The sequence below is a fragment of the Poecilia reticulata genome, chromosome 18, assembly GCF_904066995.2.
Source record: "Poecilia reticulata chromosome 18, P_reticulata-male-v2, whole genome shotgun sequence".
NCBI classification, from domain to species: Eukaryota; Metazoa; Chordata; class Actinopteri; order Cyprinodontiformes; family Poeciliidae; genus Poecilia; species Poecilia reticulata.
The window spans coordinates 19694753-19716723 of record NC_088847.1 but is presented as its reverse complement, the minus strand read 5'-3'; the positions used below and the strand labels follow the sequence as shown (position 1 = coordinate 19716723).

At 38.9% G+C, this 21971-nt stretch overlaps 1 protein-coding gene and 4 non-coding genes across 10 annotated transcripts in view; 2 read left to right on the top strand and 3 right to left on the bottom strand.

Annotated features, from left to right (window-relative positions):
- Positions 1-21971, top strand: part of m1ap (meiosis 1 associated protein) — a 38987-nt gene that overhangs the window by 5600 nt on the left and 11416 nt on the right. For 5 of the 6 annotated variants that reach the window (XM_081599302.1, XM_081599300.1, XM_081599299.1 and 2 more), the window contains exons 4-5: positions 120-285; positions 21402-21801. In XM_081599302.1, the coding sequence (XP_081455428.1) occupies positions 120-285; positions 21402-21801 (566 nt within the window). The remainder of the gene's footprint in view (positions 1-119; positions 286-21401; positions 21802-21971) is intronic. The other variant, XM_081599303.1, reaches the window with a different exon arrangement.
- Positions 3451-3522, bottom strand: trnaa-cgc (transfer RNA alanine (anticodon CGC)). Its single transcript has one exon. It is a non-coding gene; the product is annotated as a tRNA-Ala (tRNA).
- On the bottom strand, positions 6909-6980 carry trnaa-ugc (transfer RNA alanine (anticodon UGC)). Its single transcript has one exon. It is a non-coding gene; the product is annotated as a tRNA-Ala (tRNA).
- On the bottom strand, positions 7710-7781 carry trnaa-cgc (transfer RNA alanine (anticodon CGC)). Its single transcript has one exon. It is a non-coding gene; the product is annotated as a tRNA-Ala (tRNA).
- trnaa-ugc (transfer RNA alanine (anticodon UGC)) lies at positions 11825-11896 on the top strand. The gene has a single exon. It is a non-coding gene; the product is annotated as a tRNA-Ala (tRNA).

The window sequence follows — 21971 nt, the reverse complement described above, 5'->3', positions numbered from 1 at the left end:
AAAAAATTATATGTGGAGTTTCTTTTTTGTTTGTTTGTTTGAATGTTTTCACAACATATCTAGTTTGATTTGTTTCTAAAGAAGTTGCTTTTAATCGGTTCGTCTCTGTGTTTTCTCAGGTCACCGTGGTGACCAGCCAGCCGGGGCGCAGCCTGATTCATCATTTGGAGAGCGGGCTGAAAGAAGCTGACCTGGTGCCACTCAGGCGGCTCCTGGTTGTTCAGATTGTTGGAACGAATGACTGGAGCCTGGACTCCCACTCACCTGAAGCCACAATGACTGAAGGTACAACACATAGAGGAGGATTTTCAACTGATAATGTTTGAAAATAGGCAAGACGAGTTGTTTAAATGTTGCTAACTGGCGCTGCTAGCTGTAAACGTATCCAAACCCCTCCCGTTCACACTCACTTCTGTTTGAACTCATTCATAATGTTGCATCACTAATGTTTTTTGCAGTTTTGGCAAAGCTGATATTATCAAAGTTGGAGGGATATTTTACCATCCAATTATTTTTCCCGTTGTTTCACGTAACCATCGCCCTTCTGTTCTGCTTTATTGACTTGGAAATATTTTCAAGGGAAGGAAAACAGAATTTTTTAATCGAGTGCGTCATGAAATGAGGAAATCGTTGAGCTTACTGGAAGTTTGTTTTGCCCCAAACTTTTACATGATGAAAACCATCACACTAACGATGTTGTGATGTTTTTCCTGCCTGACACAGTTTGATCAGTTACGCAACGCTGTAAAACTTGCTGTCTGCATCTCGGCTTTTTACATAACATCTGACAGAAATGGGTGTTCCTTTGTCCCACTTCTTCCCATTAAACCTTTCTGTTGCTATAACTAGCAACAGCGTTGTTTGGGAGCATCAAGAGAGTAGAAGCAAAACAGAAATCACAATTCTCCTGCGACTTAAATCAGCACACGTTTCTATTTATTGTATCAGAATATTTACATTAGAATTGCTGAGTTCTTTTACTCAGTCAAATAAATAAATTTTATTTGAAATAACTGAAGTGGAAAATGGAGATGGACTCTGGGTAATGTGGAGTTTACATGCGTTTTTTTTTCTGGTGCGATGCTGGGATTTTTTATGAAACCACATTTAAGTGCATATATACATTCATACATATATGTCTTTATTGGAAATATTCTTTCTTGACTGTTGCTAAGGGATCTTGTCCAGATGCACTGTTGGAAGTTAACAGGTTCCAATTTATAGATATGATTGTTTTCCTTGTGCATGTTCAATGATCTAAACTTATAAGATTAATTTATGACTTTTAATGTGAAAATTAGAAACATGATGGCAGTTATGGGAAGTTTGCAGTTTGTTCTTTCTTCTGAAAAGGAATCTGAATTCATCTCAGATAAAACCCAAGAATGACGCCAGCTGGAAAGAAAAGGCATTTTAAAAATGTGTGGTGAATCTTTTAGAAGACAAAACATGTGACATTTATTTAAATTGCCAATAAATCTTAATTATACAATGAGCTGGAGTTTTAATTTGAGACGAAGTGCAGAGCATAAAACAGATAAATAAATCCTGCATGAAAAAGATTCTGCAGATCTTACCCTTGAAGGCCGACATTCCTGACTGCAGACTGAAAAACGATGAACTCTGGTCGAATGTTGACGTTACGAATCTTTGCACGAGTCACTGTCTGGGCTGGAGGACGTCCACAGCAACGCCGTCACACTGACAGGAACACTTTCCGGGGCAACAACAGCAATAAATTTCTTTTGTCGGATTGTCTCCAGAGAGCACTGTGTGGCCTTGGGAACGGGGGCAAGCTTAAATGATTAATGAGTTTCATTCCAGCCCGAATTTTCTTGGTGAAGCAGATCGTTTGGTCTTAACAATTATCTAAAATCACCACTAGTCTGATTTTCTTCGTGGATCATTGTTGGTTTGTTTTCCTCCGAAGCAGACGGCGATTTAGCAGGAGACTTGATGCATTGTGAGGTGTTTTTGTTTTTCTTAATATTTTAATTATAGCTTTCATTTGAATTGATAGTTTCTGCAAAAATCAGCCTTAACGTTATGAACTCTGACACACAGCGAAAGCCCATCTTGTTTTCTGCAAAAGTTTTCCTGAGGAAATCAGCCACCAGACACTTGATATGCCAAATAATTCTACGGCAAGTTTGTTTGAATAATGCACGTCAGCAACAGGCAATTTGTGGCAAAAATGGGCTTTTAGCCTTGATTTAGAGGAACTCAATGTTTCAGCGGTTTCACAGTTTTCTGGAAGTTTGTTTCAGAATTGAGGAGCAGTGAAAATAGATGCTGCTTCTCCATGTGTGGCGACTTGTTTTCAACAACCAGTTATTACGTGTAGGGGGATCAGTTGGTTTTTTATTTACAAAGAGTCAAAGTGTTTTGTACAGTTCTTTTAATTCCCGATCATGTATAAAAGCATAATTGGAACAGATCATTTGTATTTGTTTGGGCTATATTTGTCACGTATCATAATCTGTTTGATGATCTGAAACAGAAAGAAATCGTAAGCCCATTGTGTTGTCGTTCAGAGATTCATCCATTTCAGCCGGCTAACTAACTCACTTCCTCCTCCTCATATTGTATTTGGGAAAATGCTTATTCAAAACAGCTTTTTCAAATCAGCACTCTGTCAGATACGTGTCATTTTCATAACAGCTTCATTTACATTTAGCCCACAGATGCATGTGCCTCTAATCCAAATTCAAAAGCACACTCTTTGGTCTATTTACGGACCCTCCAACACGGGCTGTCTTTACATTATGTGTTGTTTGTGGATCAGCTCTCCATCAATGCACCCATCAGTCTCACATGAATGAACTTGTTTGGTTTTAGCTGGAAGGTAAACAGTCAGCACTAAGACAACAGGAACTCGAAGGGACCGGCTCAGCTGTGTTCGGGCGCTCCCAGTGCTGGCTCACAACCCGTCGTCTCTTCTCAGCTCCAGCTTCCTGCCGCTACACAGATAATGCTGAGATTCGTCTGTCATTTCCAAACAGCATTAAACATCTAAATTCTGGGAACAGCAATAAATAAAAAATGTAGAGTCATTACATCCACAGTCAGAGAAAGATTACTCTTTTTTTTTTTTTCTTAAACATTCCCTGCTGTTAAGGCTTTTAATATTTATAGTGTTTGTAAACTCTAAAGTAAACAGCAGCTGCTTCCTATGAATGATGCATTTACAAATGACATTTAATCCCATATAAATTGCTCCTTTTCCTAATTTTGTTTGATCTTTCAGCATAAATGAGCTGGCGTTTATAAAACGCATGTCGCAGCATTCATAACGGCTTTTAACGCTGCGACTCTTAACTGTTTAATCCGACATTCGTGTTCAGAGTAAGCATCGTCTAAATTTAGATTTGTGGTTAAAATGAGCAGCAGATGCATGTTGGGTAGTGGATTAACAGCTGCAGCTAAAGTTTGACTTTCTGGCCAGGGAGTTGGAGATGCTGGGGATTGAACCCAGGACCTCATACATGCGAAGCATGCGCTCTACCACTGAGCTACATCCCCTCCTGCTGAAACCTCAGTCATAACTTCCTAATACCTGTCTCTGCCAGTAGGTGGCAGTAATTGACATTGACAACATAAAAGAAGACAGTGAGAATATTGTTATGCTGCTTACCCTTTATTTTCAAACTTCAATCTGCCTGCTTGTACCAGATTACTGTTTTTTAAGGATTTAAAAAAAAAAAGATATTTGACAATTTCTGAATATTTTTGCTTTTAGCCTGTCTATTTCTTAAACATGTTTAATGAGAAGCTTAGCTGGGGGTTAAACCCAGGATGCCATCCAAGCAAAGCAGGCTCTCTGTGCTGGATCCCATTTCTGATTGTTTACAAAGTGACAGATTAATTATGGCATTTATGATTTAAAAGTATTTTTTTAACTTTGGTAACTTCTGAAGTTGGTTTGAACTGGATTCTATTTAGATGCATCAGAGTATTTGGAGTTAAATACAATTGCAGAGCCACATTTTTTTAGATTTTGAATAGTCACACTTCCCTTTCACCTCATTATAAATCAGGTTCTCAGGTCCCGATAAAGTACATTGAAGCTTGTTTTTACAATGTGAGAAGAGATGTGAATATCCAAGACAAACAAGGAGCAACAGGTCAGAGCTATTCTGGTCTAGACTTGTTCACATATGAACAGAATGGCACCATCTTTTGCAATAGGCTGGAGAGTAAACACGTTTACCAGGAGATAAAGGTTTCTAATCGCAGAGATTTCCCCTGCTCTCACCTATCAAACACCAACACTGCAGTCTTTAGTCTTTTACTCAGGGAGCTTCACAACCATTCACACCTTGAAGTGTGATCAGCATGTTGGCATTTTTTGTAACGTCCCACAAGGGGCAGCAACTTGACACTATAGTGTCAAAATGTAAAAAGCTAGAATTTCTTTACCACGATCAGAACTGAGGAGGCCTTTTAATGTCTTCAAAGACGCAACATTTCTAGTTTTATAATTATTCCATAAAGACATTTAGTCAGATTTTCCTTAGTTTCATTTTCTGACCATATTTCCCTCAATTAAGTTTTGTAAATTTAGGAGAAATGATGAATGAATGATCTTAAAATCCAGAGTGCTATTTCACCCTGACGTTTTTTCCAAAGAAAATGTGTAATCTTACGTCTGCAGTTTGTGTGGATTGCTGATCCTAAGGAATTTGGCGCCATATTTAAAATGAAGGTAATCACATTTTATGAAAGCAGTGGTAATCACCAGTGCGTCTACTTTATTACAGCAATTAACGTGGGGGCTTGTGGTATTTCTTTGAAAGCTTTGCCTAAAACCTCTTAGCGTTAAGCAGAAGCAGTCACATCTTGGGTAAATTTTAAGCTGGCACTCTTCAGGCGATTCCTGGATGTGTCCCTCCACAGAAGCGAATTGTTAGCACATTATATCACCTCTAATCCTCTCTCCTTCTTTTCCCTCTTTCATCCTTTTCCTCTCATTCTCACTCCTCTCAAAGCCACAGCACTGACTCACAGTCACTTCTGCCGTATGTTTTTTTTTCGTCGCGTTACACGCATCTCATATGTGTGTCCTCCACACATGACTCATGACTATCTCTTTTTGCACATGTTCCCCATCTCTGTCTCTGGGCTTGAGATGTCAAAGTGCCGTATGAGTGTGTGGACTGAGCCAATGCGATTTTCTCTCATGATTTTCACTTTTTCTTCAATCAAACCCCACTTCACAGCGTGCGCAATTCTCCATCAAGCCACAGCAGATTCCCTCTCTCCTCTCCAGCTGTCTAATTACTTTCTCCTCCTCCACCTCCTCCTGTTTTCAGGATAGCTCTTTGCCGCTACGTCTCCCCCCTCCTCCCTTGTACTTTGCGGTAAAATATCTAATTTCCTCTATCCTTTCATCTGCTTTATCTCTCTTGTATTACCGCAGATTTATGATGTTTCAACCTAGATCTATTGCGCTTCGTTTTATTATCTAGTTGTAGACTTTATTTCAAATTAAACTCCCTTTAACCCAAAGTCACTTTGTTAGTCTGAAACTGGAAAGCATTGACTCGTTGTCCTTGATGTTTAAAATGAATTACAAGCGACAAGTTATTAATTGGTTGTTTCATAAATATTAGAAAATTATTATTAAGCTAAATTATGTTACGCTGACAAGATGGCGTAAGATTCATAGGATCTGGTTCAAACAATGGTAAAGAGTTAGGCGTTTATCACATCAGTGGATGTTGAACATAGTTTCCTTTGTATGAAGGCCAAGAAAAACACTTCTAATAAAAAAAGCTAATAAAAATAAATATTCTGAAGACCTATTGTTAGTTGAATTTTGTAGATTTTAGACGAAGATTATATTGTTCGTAATACTTCAGTTTACTGAAATACAGACCTGTCTTAGGGAAGATTTACTTCCACACTTTTTAGGTAAGTGCATCCTTCCTTCTACCCACCGCCCCTCATTGATTGTCACAGCATAATTTGCACCCTGCCCGACATTATTCGGACATTATCTGGAGGAGTCAAATACGTGGATGCAAATATTCATGACAGACTTTAGCTTGTCAGCTCATGAATGCCAAGTGTTGATGTGTGAATGGGCCACTGTGGGCCATTCAATACGATTTTAATGAGCTAACGAGTGTTATCTCCTGGCACTTTGGAAGACTAACAGATACAATCAGTTTTATCCAACTCTAAAGAATCCAGTTTGATCCTAATTCACAGCAAATCAACCCATTTCATTGCAGTACATCACAATCATGTCGTCACAGAGACCCAGTTCACTTTAGATTTTAAAGCTCCAAATTGAGTTTAATGTAATTATTTTGTCCAAAAGATTTAATAGTTCAGTCGTAGGAAAGAATGATTCTCACTGATTAGTTGCTTTGAGTCATTAAAATTGTTAAACTTTTTATTTAGATTTATCAACTTGATCTCAAGAACGGACAAAACCATAACAGCTTGTAAAAAGTAATACTTTGTATATGCCATCATTAGATTCTACACTTCACTTTTCCCAATTTATTAATTTAAGGTTTGGATTAATTACTCATGAAGTAAGTCTGTAAGTCTCTAAAACTGTTGTCATTTAACAAAAAATACAATAAATACAGCTCTGGAAAAACTAAGAGCCCACTGCATTGAGCCTCATTGAAAACCTGGTTATTCCACCAAATATTGATTTCTGAACTTTTTTTGTTTTGACCATTTCTCATTTTCTGCAAATAAATACTACATTTTTACTTGGAATTTCGGAGACATGTTTTCAGTAGTTCATAGAATAAAAGAACAATGTTCAATTTACTCAAACATTTACCTATAAAGAGTAAAATCAGAGAAACTGATCATTTTAAGTGGTCTCTTAATTTTTCCCAGAGCTGCAGATTTAACAGTATGTGAGATTTTATGCGTTAAAAAGCTGGAGATGCTGGGGATTGAACCCAGGACCTCATACATGCAAAGCATGCGCTCTACCACTGAGCTACATCCCCTGCTGGAAGTAACAAACCCGAACGCAGCCCAGGAGGTCGACATGGTTCCTCTGAGCCATGTCTTCTCTTCAGTGAACCTCAGAAGGATTATATCTCGGTTAGATCATAAGGCATTCTTTGTGCTGAGTTAGATAAATAGTATATTATTAGTTTTACTAAATCAATTTGGATGGAATAATTCTTCACTTTAGTTATTTGTGAAAATCTTTTCAGCTACATTCTGCCTAAAATAGGTCTTGCTCTCTCCATTTTCTCTTCATGTTTTGCATTAACTACACATGAAATCATCACATGATCAAAACGATTTAAGAGACTCTAAGCAGCTCTGGTCCCATGTTTTGATTATTGGGGCCACCGCTCCTGTTTGACAGGCACCCATTCAACATTGAAGAGGTGCCCGAACCCAGACTACTCCATAATTTCAAGAAACTTTAGCTGCTCCTGGTGCCCTGGAAACTTTTTATCTGATTTGCTGATGTCTGCCACTCAAATTCTGACCAGATTTAAGAAAACCGTCCACTAAATGACAGTAACTTGAGTCGAGGTCTGCTGTTCCTAGGATGGACCTCTCTGCTGCTTCAGAGCATACGAGGCTAAATTATCATTTTTACATCCCACATGCGACACATTTCATACTTCAGGGTCAAACCACAGGAATTTTAAAGTAGCTAAAGACTATTATCATCCCTGGGTTCTGCTGGAAACTTGAGAAAGTCAAAGCTCAAAACCTGGAGATGCTGGGGATTGAACCCAGGACCTCATACATGCGAAGCATGCGCTCTACCACTGAGCTACATCCCCATGTCTAAACTATGCCTGTCTTCACTTATACAGCAATCCTAATCAATTTTCTTATTGACAACTTGTAGAGCAAAACAAGTAATTCTTTAAAGCTGTAATTCCAATTTATTACCAATGACACATATCGTTTTTTAAAATAAATCCTTATGGGTAATTAATAACACACACACACACGCGCACCCCCCACACACACACACACACATATATATATATATATATATATATATATATATATATATATATATATATATATATATATATATATATATATATATATATATATATATATATATATATACATGGAACGACATAACCAAGTGGCGGGCATAGTGTACAGGAACATCTGTGCAGAATATGGACTGGAAGCCCCGAGATCAAAGTGGGGAACACCCCCAAAAGTGGTGGAGAATGACCGAGCTAAGATCCTGTGGGACTTCCAGATCCAGACAGACAAGATGGTAATGGCGAACCAACCGGACATTGTGGTGGTGGATAAAGAACAGAGGAAAGCCGTTGTGGTGGATGTAGCAATACCAAGTGATTACAACATCAGGAAAAAGGAGCATGAGAAATTGGAGAAGTACCAGGGCCTCAGGGAGGAACTGGAAAAGACCTGGAAGGTGAAGACCACAGTGGTGCCTGTGGTCATCGGGGCCCTCGGGGCAGTCACCCCCAAACTGGAGCAGTGGCTACAACAGATCCCAGGAACAACATCAGACATCTCAGTCCAGAAATGTGCAGTTCTAGGCACAGCCAAGATACTGCGCAGAACCCTCAAGCTCCCAGGCCTCTGGTAGAGGACCCGAGCTCAAAGGATGAAACAGACCACCCGAGGAGGGTGAGAAGGGAATTTTTTTTTTTTTTATATATACACAGTATATTAAACTTTATTAGAAATTAGTATATTAATAGTATATTAGTATATTAAACTTTATTATTTCTAAACTTTCTAAACTTTATTAGAAATTGGTTTGTGTTAATTTAGAATGTAATGAACACAGAGATGAGAAAGAAAGGAAGAAAGATGGAGAAAGGATTTAAAGGGAAAGACTGAGATTGTTTGTATTAGAGGAGTAAAAAGAAACATAGAGTCAATAGTCTGCCTCTAAACCTGGGAAAAGAGAAAAAACCAAAACCAAGAAACCACAACAATAAACAACATATACAATAATAACAATTATAACCTTTCTTAAAAGTACACAGCACAAGGTAACACAAGCTGTTTTTAGTGGGAACTGCAGCCCAACTGAGAGTGAATCAGACAACCCAACTGTGGAAATTGTTCTTCTAGCCTTTGAACTTAACTGAAGAGAGGAAAAATTGCTGGTTTTCTGGTGTGTGTTAAACATTGCAAGGTTACCACATCATAATGCTTTGGAGTAGGACAACAGAAGAGACATTGAAACAGAGTCATCTGGATACCATGTGTTTGTTTGTAGAATTTTAATATTTCTAAATTGTTTGTTTTGGATTTTCTTTGGCAACGTTTGACATCTATTAAATATGCATGAGCGGAGCTTTTAGGTTCCAATATATATCAATAGGAATTAAGTGAGACTTTTGGTGACAATTGATGCTGGGGACTAAAGCAGGACCTACATGCAGAGCTTATTCTCCTCCACTGAGCTGCAGGCCCTTTGGCACAGGTGTCATCATAAAACACTGAGTGAACTACTGTTGCATTTTCAGTCCTTTTTAATGGGAAACCCACTTGCACCATCAAAAGCGCTTTTCACTTGCCAACTGTGGTGTCGGTTTACTCTGGTTCCGACTATTTGATGAATAAATATTTACATCATTACTTGCGTCATCACGTGTTGTCACGGTTACAGCGTTCCAGCACCTTTAAGGGACTTTGCTGCTGAATCCACTCCTAAACTTGAACCTTTTCATTTCATCTTGAGTGAATCCTCGTCCTGGGAGGTGCTGATTAACGCCGTTCTTTTCTTCCGGCTCCGTGTTAAATCGTAATTCCGCTTTTCAACCAGCCGCTTCCCTTTCATCTGCTGTTGCAGCCGCACACCGGCAGACATTTACCTCGAATTGTCTTCTCGCTCTCGTTTGGTGAGCTAGTTCGGCTCAGTGTGTGGTTGCACAGAGGCAAATCCCTACCCAGACCTGCTGGTACACACACACACACAAACACCCTTCTACTGTATGCTTGGCTACAAAATGAGGGAGAACGAGGTATTTTTTTTTCTCACTAACAGTAATTAAATTATTTGTTACGTGCACATTCGGTCAGTGCCAAGGTTAGGCTGTTCACACCTCTGCATTAACAGAACAGCAGGTGGCCACACAGATGGAGAGCAGCGTCTCTGTTTGCACCAGATTTGAGCCCGTCACCGAAACTGGCTGGCTGCTCTGCGTCATGACGAACATCCACATGTCCTCTTCTCACCTGTGTCAACGCCGCAGCTGTCCGTCAGTCTGTTTTGTCTTTTACATTTTCTGCTTGGCACACAAGAAAATATACATTAGAGATCTAGAATATAGCTAAGGAGATAAGACAGAGGCTGTCTGACACATGGTGGGGTGTCAGTCGTAGTTCAGCTGGCAAAAGGAAACAGCTTCGATTTGGTTCCTGCTTTACACTGGGGATGGGACAGATGGTTGGTATAGAGAGAAACTAAAACGCTTCTCAAAGAGACTGATAGCTATAAAACATCCAGAAGGTGTATAGCTTTAGTGTCTGCTATTCTCTATATACCTGTCTACTTCAGGCTCAGGTAAAAAGTCTTGCTTTTAAATATTTATGAGGCAAAATGTCTGAAGTATTATGAGGTTTATTGTTTTGGAAAACTGAAGAAAAATTGAAAAATCTTTTTTGTCATCATTTGTTTACAAAAAGAAAATATTAGGAGGCTGGATTGTGCAGGAGGCTCCACTTCTGCTTTTTTTTGCAAAGATGTACAGTTGTATAAAGCATCTGTTTGCAGCCATTTTTACACACGAGTGTAAACGTTGAGCTGGGGACGTGGCCAGCAATAGGTTATTTGGGTTTAAAGTGACAAAACTCCCTAAAATAGCTCATTCTGAAAGGAGTTCAAAATAGGCAAAAGTGACCATATTTCTAAAAATGTCATTATCTAAATACTATTTTGTGCAATAAATGTAATGAACATGTTTAGTATCGGCCAACATGTTCAAGGAAGCATAATTGGTCACTTTTAAGATCCTTTACACAGCGACAGCATAAAATCCAGTCCATGTGGACAGTCCCACTACACTCTGATTTTTGTGATTCCTCCATTTTCTTCAGGATTATTATTGAAACTCCCTGTGTCCAAACCTTTCTGTTTAACTTCTCTTGTAGTCGTGCTGAGCCCCTTGTTTTATTTATATCAACATCTCAGATACTAACATACAATCCACTGTGATCTCTTGTTGATTCTTTTAGGTAGAGTCTGTAGACATCTGGTGGTTTTATTAAGACAGAAGTGATTAATTTCCTCCGTTAAATTAAAATACTTTCCTTGCCCCTGTGTGGCTGATATTTTCTGTAATTTTCACCGCTCTCTGATCCCTCTGTGTAACTCACTCCTCTTTCAAGTGGCTCTCTGATATCAAGCATACTTGTATCTTCTTTTTCCAAGTGCTTCAAAGAAGGCAGACAGCTGCTGTCCTCACTTAGTCTCCGTGTCCTTTTCTGCCCTGAAATTCATTTTTTTCCCAGATTGTGCTTGAACTAAGCTAAACTAGTTTGTCTCACCATTACCATTACATTTCACAATGACTTTTTTGCTTTAAGAGCAAAAAAGTAACTTAGAAATCATATCCGAAAGTATTCATATATAAATCTATAATCCAGGAGTGGTAAGAACGTTGCTGATGCCAATTTTCTTCTAGCTTTGAGAGAGAAGCAGGATCCAGTACGATAATAAAACCCCAAATTTTCAACATTCATAACAAATTTGCTGTGTTTCTGTGATGTAGTTCTCACAATTATTCATTATCACCATTAAGCATCAAAAACTCAACAAGAAATATATGCATGTACAGCCCTGAAAAATAATTAAGAGACCACTTTGCTACTTCCAGCAGGGGATGTAGCTCAGTGGTAGAGCGCATGCTTTGCATGTATGAGGTCCTGGGTTCAATCCCCAGCATCTCCAGCTTTTAAACTTATAAAATCTCACATACTGTTAAATATGCAGCTCTGGGAAAAATTAAGAGACCACTTAAAATGATCAGTTTCTCTGATTTTACTCTTTATAGGTAAATGTTTGAGTAAATTGAACATTGTTCTTTTATTCTATGAACTACTGAAAACATGTCTCTGAAATTCCAAGTAAAAATGTTGTATTTATTTGCAGAAAATGAGAAATGGTCAAAATAACGAAAAAGATGCAGTGATTTCAGACCTCAAATAATGCAAATAAAACAAGTTCATATTCATTTAGAAACAACAATACTAATGTTTGAACTCAAGAAGAGTTCAGAAATCAATATTTGGTGGAATAACCAGGAGGTTTTCTATGAGGTTCAGTGCAGGGGGCTCTTAAGTTTTTCCAGAGCTGCAAATACAATATTGCTTGTTGAAAGAACCACCATTGTAATCCATCAGAAGTTGCATTCAGGCTCATTCACGTTAGTTTCTATACAAGCTACTCAACTAAAGAAGACTTTCAATATTACTTTAAAGGCCATCTGACAAACTGCTTTACAAGACTACATTTTGAGAAGTACGTTGCGACGATATTCCTCTTATGTTTGCTAAGCAGCTTTTTACGTGTTTCCACTGGTAATTTGATGGTTCATTTTTGACAATGAGCTCACCATAATCTCAAACCCCACCACAGTTTATTAATTTCAATTCAGGACTTGGCTACACCACCCATTTCCAGCTGGAAAAATACATGTTTTTAAACCTAAATTTACATTTTCAAAGCTAAACAAAAGGATTTGAATGTAATATGAGAGATTCTAGAATCGGCTAATAAACCTTGCAGAGACATGTTCAGAAAATAAATAAAAGTCAAACCTCTTGGAGCATCATGCTACCTTTAAGTAATCAGATAAAGCTTTGCATTATTTGTAAGTTGTTCAACTCTCTCTGAATGATTTCTTGTTCTGCCTCCCCTTTGACAGCCAGATGAAAGAGCTTTTTCTTCCCTCATCTTCACGTCCTTTTCAGCCGTCTGTCTGAATTAATGCTCGCTGCGACCACATCACTTTAGCAGAAGTGACTCTGAAGCAATTAGGTCACACAGCCTCTGGTGTGGCGAGGGCTCTTGTTTCAGACCAGATGATCAATGTCCTATTTGTCATCATCTCAAACGGCATCAATGCGCCATTCATCATTAATATTTACACAGACATGCTGACAAGCAAGGACACAGTGAATGCTGTCAGTGTCATTGTGGGGGGAAAAAAATGTTGATGTCAGCGGGAAATTCCACAGACGGCAGAACTTTCATGTTAAGGCACATTTTGAAACTCGCACCGATTAGGGGACTGGCCTCAGTGTCGAATAAAGTCAACATACGGGCACAAGAATGCATAATACTGCAAGGATCACAAGTCGTTTTAGGAACCTCACGCTCCTTTAAAATCTTCACAAAATATACTGTTGAGTGGCTCATATTGCCTAGAGCCATGTTTTTGTTGCATTTAATTTCCCACAGTATTAAAACACCTGAACGTTACATAACTTTCAGTCAATTTTACTGGGATTTCATATCACAGACTAAGAACATGATAGTGGTGTCGAAGAAAAACGATGCATGGTTTTCAACGGTTTATGTGATTAAAACCCTGGATTTCAATTAAATTCAATTCACAGTACAGTGTGCTCAACTAGTTATTCAAAGTAGTTTCTGTCAAAAGAAACCCAGCAGATTGCATCACTGACTTCGTCATTGACTTCAAAGGTGTGCCGGGCATTTTTATCCAATCCCTGCAAATCAGTAGAAAAGTTTCCATCCAATTGCCTTGCAAATTTTGAGCAAACTTTTAAAATATTGCAGGAAAGAAAATGCCAATTACACGTATTTCCATCCACTGGTTTGGAGCGAATCAACCAAGCTACGCGAATCGTAATTTCGTAAGATGTTGACGTAATAAGATGTAGAGGTCGCAAACTAGTTTGAAAAACTGTGGAGTTATCCCCTCTAAGCTGGAGGCTTGAACTTTGAAAATGTTCAGAGTTTTGTACCTCTGGTAAGGCACACCACCTCAAGCAGATGTAAAAACGTTTTTGTGAAATTGATAAACTTATTTCGAATTTTGGAAACTTTTCCAATGTGATGCTTCAAAAAATGCTTTGTAAAACTACATTTTGCTACAGCTGTAAAACATTAGAGTATGTCTCTGCTGGCTGTGCATAGAAACTGTAACTTTTACTCAATCTTCTTTGATTGAACGGTCTGTGAACGAAATCATAAATCTTAGACATTCTAAAACATTAATATAATTTTGCTCTAAACCAAGCTTTGTAACTCTTGCTGTATGTTTAGGGTAGTTTTGCTGGGAAGGGAACCTCTTTACCCAATCACAAGTCTTCTGCAGCCTCTAGCAGGTTTTCTCCCTGCTAAATTGTGCTAAGTAAAGCATCACCCTGTATTTAGCTCAATTCATCTTCCATCATCTCCAACCAGCTTCCATGTTCTTGCTGGAGAAAAGCATTCCCGCTTTCACCACGTTTCGAGATGTGGGTGTTGTGTTTACGGGTAGTTTTAGTTGCTCACCATGTGACATTTTGTACATTTGCCACATAGTTTAATTTTGGTTTCGTCTGTCCAGAACACTTTCTTTGTGAAACAAACTGTACGTCTTACAGCTTTCTTTCAACAATGGCTGTCTTCTTGCCACTTTTCTATGAAATTTGTGGAGTGCACAGCTAATACTCGTCCTGTCTTGCAGCTTTGTTGTCTCCATTTCAGATGAACAGTGTTTGGAAAGATGTTCAAAGCTTGGGATTTTGTTTTCTAACCTAACACCTTAAAGCAGCCTTGAACCTTTAATTACCCACACAAAGATAAGATCATGGAATTTGCTAAAGTTTGCAAGAAGCTTTCACCAGGATTCCCATCACTATCCCGAACACAGTCCATTATCCTTATCACCAGTACTTATCTCTGAGCTTCCTCTTCTTGTACAGCATTAGCGTCATTACTGAAGACAAAGAAGCTAATGTTAAAACGGCTAATGGTCATGAGGATGAAGCACTTGTCCTAATTCACAGATAAAAGAAAGCATTACTGTGTGTTCGTCAAGGAGCGTGTGAGCTGAGAGGAAGAGCACAATCTCTTAGATAAAGCAAGTAATCTGATTATCCTCCATTTCACAAGCAGAAGTAAAAGCCTCATGGATAATGGGCAAAACAAATACAGCTGGAAATGTGTATATGTCGGGCTTTTAGAGCTGTGGGTGGTCAGAGACAAATGCATTTCACCTGTGTGTGCTTCTAGAAATAACACTCCACAAAAATATATCACGTTGGAATAATCTGAGACTTTAACATCTAAATATTTAATTTGTTCACCAGCCAACTCTTTAATTTTATCTGCAATTTGCTGCTGAGCAGGCAGCATAAATAGGGATTGTCTGAAGGAGTTTACTGCTTAGATCAGCTTTCTGCTGCTGCTGGAAACATAAACATGAAAGGGTTTAAAAGTAGGACTGAAGCATGAAGCTGGATGATGCTTAAAATGGGTGGTTTTATTTTTTGTTTTACATTTCTGCTTACCTCTTGACCACACTCTCCTAAACTGGCATGTTTAAATATTTATTGAACAGCATCAGAGCAGATGAAAATGTTCTTTTTGTCCAATTATTGCATAAAAAACCGACTAGCAAACAGAGGTATTTATGCACAAAACAACCAAAGGGAAATAACAACAAAATAAAAGAACAACAATAAAAAGTACAAATTAAAATCAATACATTTAAGTCAAAACGGAACTGAAACAATTTAAGTGTTTAACATATATAGGTTAGGATACTTTTTTCCGATGATATTTAGAACGTACTATTACTCAAACCGCTCCAGAGGCTAGCAATAGTGTAAACATGAAGTGTTTAAATTACGAAATAAAAATTATTACTCTGAAGTTAAAGCAAACACTTGCTGTTTTCTGTAACTCCAGGATCATTGGGATTTTTGTCATTAACATTTCAGCACATTAATTTAGCTCTTAACATCTTGTGACAGCCATGATTCTGTCATACAGCAACAGTCTTCAGTCAGAGGCCTTTTTAGATTTGTTTCGAGACTGACTGCTACTGGAACATCACCATTCACAACAACTCTTTGAAGATACTTTGATGAAATGAGTTGCAACATTTAATTTCCCTTTGGGATAAATAAAGTACTTTTAAATTGAACTGAATTAGTGCTCACTAACATCTTTAGTATAGATTTAGTGGCACTATCAGCCTTTATTAGCAGGATTTTGGACAGAAAAGTGGCAGAAATGGAAGGGGGGGAAGACATGCAGCAAGGGTCGTGGGGTCAGAAGTCCAACCCTGAACATCTGCATCGACGGCTAATAGCCTCCATCTACGGGGTAACAAACACAGAGGCTCTGCCATTCTGCCACACGCAGCCCTGCTTGTTAGTTTTCCTTATTTGAAATGTCATTAGCATGTAAAAAAAGAAATGCAAATGCATCTGAATGCATCTGTTTCTGCATTAATGTTTGCAGGGCTTGAATAATTATTGTTTAATCACGCTTTAAATGCAGCAATTTAGAAAACCATGATTGCATACAGGAGGCTTGTCATACGTTTCTATCTCTAATGAGATACTAGCGCCGCCCGACATGCTAACCTTAACATGCATAGCAGGGTTTGCACCCGCTAACACATGGAGGAAAACCTAATGAGATTCAGGAGCACCATTAGACTTGTAGATCAGGGTTAGGTCACTTGCTCCGGCTCTTGATTTAATGAATGTTTCATCTCCAATCAGAGCAAAAAGGCGGGGACAAAACACCGAGAATGTGGGGAGAGCGGTTTAGGAAGGCTGCTGGACGTAATTGATTTTTGTTGTTTTTCAATCTTACCTGACTTAAATACACACTATTAACCAACCGAGCAGCGATTGGGAAGAAGATATCCACAGGAGGATTAAGCAGATAAATCCCCAGAAGTGAAACGTGTAACCTTGCTGCTTTATTGCTCTCTGTCGAACACACTCATGAGGATTGACTGCTCTCCCTCTTTAAAGCATCACTTTTCAGTATTTAAACAACTGGGAGATATAAAACGCCTCTTTTTTTTCCCTTTCCCTCTGCAGCACGTCCTCAGACCCTCGTAAACACGAGCAGACTCGGTGGTCTAATTACGAACGTTGCTGACGGTGTGGTCTGTCATCCATCACCCAGCTCACCCATCCGTCTTCCCTCTATCTCGTCTTATCCTCCTGGTTTTTCTCCGTGTGTTTATTCCGGCTCCGATGGCTCCTCCTCACTGCTATCCTTCTTTCCTACTTTACTGACATTATCGTAGAAAGTGGTAATTAATGTCCTCTAACTTTCTTTTTTTCTGATCTATATCCCTCTCCCAAGAAGAAAACATGAAGTTTCTCTTTCTTCATGCTAGATGTTTCACTGCTTTACTGCTGTCAGAAATTAAAACATGTTCAGTAGTGTTAGTTTAGTACACAAAAATGAATTTGTGTAATTAAAATAAATATTAATTATCTGTGTTGGAGTATTTATCTTATGCTAGTTCTGATTTGTCCTTCTTGTTGACTTTTTATGACTGTTTTGTACAATTATTCCCTCTTGCTGTGCAGCTGGAAGGATTACGCTTTTGCTTTCGGACCGTTGTGACGATGTGTAACCGTGGTAACAAGGTTTTGTTTTTACAACTGGGAGCAGCAGATCATCAAATCAAAATATAAAACAAGCCCTGAACTACGACCTCAAATCTCAGAGGGTTGACGGATGCAGAGGAAAGACAGAAGGAGGAAGTTCAAACTATCCCTTCCACTTAATTGCCAGACAGAGATTTAAAGAGGTGCGGCAAAAGCAAATGAGCTGGATTAGCAGTGCTTAACTGATGGTGTCATTCAGGACATGTTACTTTGTGTTAGCATCTCTGCTGCCCAGAAATTGAGGTGTTAGCATATTATAACAGTCATAAAGCAACAGTCTTCAGCCAGAGGCTTATTCAGAGTCGTTGCAAGACTGACTGCTACTGGAAATCCTTCCCACCCATCCACAGTAACTTATTGATATGAGTTATGACAATGTTTCATTTCCCTTTGGTGTATAAAGTATTTTTGATTTGAATACATAATCTGTATATTGGATTGAGATCTGGACTTTGACTAGGCCATTCCAGAACATTCTCTTTGTTGTCTTTAAGTGGAGTTTTTTGCTGTATGTTGGGCATCCAGAGCTGCATCCCCACAGCATGATGCTGCCAACATTATTCCTCACAGTTAAGATGATGTATTTGTGGCGATAATCAGAGTAAAAAAAACAAAAAAACAACAACAACAAAAAACACATAACATCTTACGTGATGGCCATGGAGATAAGCTTTCATCTCATTGGACCACAGACCTTCTGGTCTACTAAACACCTTTAACAACCTTTAATGTAAAGCTTGCCTGAATCAAAACGCCTTCAGCTGCTTTTTGAAAGAATCATCAGAAGTTATAGTTCCTTTATGCTCAGAAAGTGTGTTGGGGTATTGAGCAACAGACTGCTGCTAAGGATGTGGATTAGGGTCAGATCCGTGATCAAAAGAGGAATTGACTGCAAAAAGCTCGAAGGTAAGGACTTGGATTTTAAAAAGAGCTCTAAAATGAACTGATAACCACTGAAGCAAAGCTAAAACCGATGTAATATTGCCTCTATTGTGGGTTAAAAGCTGAACAGCAGCAATCTGGACTCCTGGGAGGCAGTCAAACTCTCTTTAAGACAAATTCAAAGGAAATTACAATAGGGTTTGCGATAAAAATGAAAAACATGACTCAAGTTTTGCTCTAGTAATTTCAAAAGACATTGTCCAGTCAAAACCAGTTCCTGACTTCCAAAGATTTAGCTGAACAGACAAACCCGCAGCTTCGGTGTGTCGTTTAATTTAACGGCTTTCATCGTCTGCTGTGTGCAATCTTCTTCTTCCCCAGTCAGTCAGTTTGTGAGGACAGGCAGACCAGAGCCATGCTCCTTATTTGTTTTATTGATTGATTGAACTGTTGGGTTCTGAAGCAGGCAGACAGGAACTTGGGGATTTCTGTCTGCGCTTTTCAATGAATAAATAAGAAAACAGTGGACGAGGCTTGGAGCACAAACCGAGAAACAGGATGGGCAACGAAAAGAGCCGGCAGGAAGTGACAGAATCAGAGACATTATGAAACATGGTGTGTATATATTGTAAAAATCTATTTTTATTGTGACATAAGGAAAGCAATTTTAAGTTATGTTACTTCATAAATAATATAACTTCCAGGGGACAAGATTAGTGTTTAATTATTGTGTTTTTTAACTTTAAAATTATTTCTTGGAATTCATTCGTATGTAAACCGATTCTTGCACAGCTGTCTTATTATACTGACGAGTAAAAGTTGGAAGGAATTAAGGGATGTTTTCTTTAATCCGAAGGCGACTTTCCCGTGTGACTGTTTGACACGTTGCAGCAGACGTGCAATTCATGACTTACTAGCAAAGTTGAAATCTTCCTTTAACCTCTCTGACTCTCACAGGGACCAATCAGAGGAGAACGAGCAAACGCAAATCTTTCCTCTCAGACGAAGCGCACAGACGGAGGACTTCTGCAAATGTTGGCAGCCAATCCAAAAAGCTAACAGCACATGATGGATCAGATAGATAGTTCAGTCTACTGTAGGGATTTAGCTTCGCTTAATTTCATCCAGACGTGGGGAGTGGGGATATTTTCATCCATTTTCTCCTGCTCTGCGTCCAACATATCCTCCCTTCTGTCGACCTCCTGATCCTCTGCTCTCCCTCCAGCCCCATTAGTTATCCGCTGATGGCTCATTAACTATTAAACAGCAGGAAAAAAGGGGAGGACGGACGAGCCGAGTTTATACGGTTTCTGTCAAGCCTGCGATAATGAATGGACGCTGGGGATGAAAGAGGAAAAGTTATGGTTAGAAGAAGAAAAAGTGGCCAGTTTGTCCTTTGAAGTAACAGATAAGCACAAACAACTGGATAAAATACATTCTGATAAGTTATTTTACATGGAAAACATCAGAAGTTCATGAAATCTCTGCACACCGGGCATGTTGAGAAGTTACACCAAGTGACTGTAAAGCCCTGAAATGACACTCCAGAAGATTGTTTGGCTCTTAAATTGTGTAGAATAATGCCGCCATCTAGTGGCCATAGACAGCAATTCCCCTAAGCAACACTTTTTGATGGACAAATGAGAGTGAGCATGTTGTTGTCGATCATAATGAACAAAATTCATCCAGCTTCCTTAAGGTCTGTGAAAACTTTCCTTTAGTCATTAGCTACTTCTAGCTAGTGCCTCTCTACTGTCAGCTCAGGCACTTAGAGGCACTGACTTCTTTCTTATCTGTATTTTTGTCCCTTCTTGGCCGTCATTTATTATCTCTGCCTGCTTCAGGAAGGACTTCAGACACGGCTGTATAGATTATCAATACAACCTTTAGAAAACCTCCGTCTTAAGCTTTTGAAATATTTTGCACATGTTAAATAACTCTATGTAGCAATGGTCAACAGCACACTTTTTATATTTATATATACTTTTTATATAGTTTTATATTTATAGACATAAATGGCTACATTTCAGACATTTATTTATGAAACCTGTCGATTATTCGGTTTCTCTGTAAATTTGATTATTGCATAAAACCAAAGGTGTGTAGCAACTGATTACATTTAATTACGTTTTTGGGAAAAAAAATAATTTCTATTATACCATACTTTGTATTTTTACTTGGGTTATATTAGCATTAAGTATCGCTACTCTAACCTAAGTGAAATGTCTGGATTGCTCCACAAAGCATCTGACTGTGGACGAAATAAACTTCAATTATGTTTGGGGTTTTTTCTATCTAATGTTTTCCCTCCACATAATTTTCCATTAAACCGCTCGTAAACATCTCTTGAGACTCTGTATTAATGATTTTTTGTGCCTTACTGTCCTTGAGGTGGGTGTCAATGTAATATTTTTATCATCTCTAAAACATAAACATCAGAATTAAAGGAAGTAAACACTCAATAAAAACATACAGTGTGTGATTTTGACTTTTGTATTTAATTACCAGAAGTAGGTTTCACTTGGTAGTCTCCAAAATATCAATAAAAAAGCATTAGAAAAGGAAGGTCATGTTGTTTGTTTTGTCACTTTGACATACGAATCATTCAGGCATAAAAAGTTCCCAAACTGACCAATGTTATGTCAACAACTGACAACATAGCAAAGACCCAGTTTTACATTGGAGCTTATGGACACTTTCCTACCAGCAGTGTCTCTTAAGTAGATGATGTGGTCCCTATTTATTGCAAATATTGGAGTAAAAATAAGTGAAAAAGCAACAAAAGCCCAAAGATAAATTCCTAAATATCATCAGAGGGTCTGGAGAATTACGGATGTTTAAACGACGTTAGAAAAAAGTCGTTTATCTTGCAGCATATCAAATGTTCTGATTTCTGTGTGTTTGTGTCTCTGCAGACTCACTGATGTTGGGGACGGAGGTGGACCTGCAGCAGGTGGAGAACAGCGTTTTTGCCATGGAGACGGTGTTCAAGGCGTGGCTCCAGGAGCAGGGGGGAGACAGGGAGCACCTCCACCTGCTCCTGCCCAGCCCCTCTGACAGCCCGCTTCCAGGTCCGACTCAGCGACCGGCGCTCAGAACCGCACAAGCTCAAACGTTAAACAAACTCAGTGAAATGTTCTGTCCCACCTGTGCAGTTTGTGTGAAGTGTGACATGCTGGAGCGTCTGATAAGCCCCGCCCTCGTCCCCTCGACCCCCAGCCTGGGCGTTAAGACAGAGAGCGTTCGAGACTTCCTGCCGGCGGTCAAGGGCCCCGGAAATCAAAGCCCGACTCCTCAGAGGCTGAGAGTGATCAAGTAAGTGAAGGAGAAAAACCACAAACTCTGAGCCTCAGGATCTGCAAGACAGAGCTCATATTGGTGCTTGAAATCCTTGAAAATGCCTGAATTTTGGAAAGTGCTTAATATTCACCCTGCACAGTTTTGTAATAAAGTCTAATCTAATATTTGCTTGAAAACTTGAACTG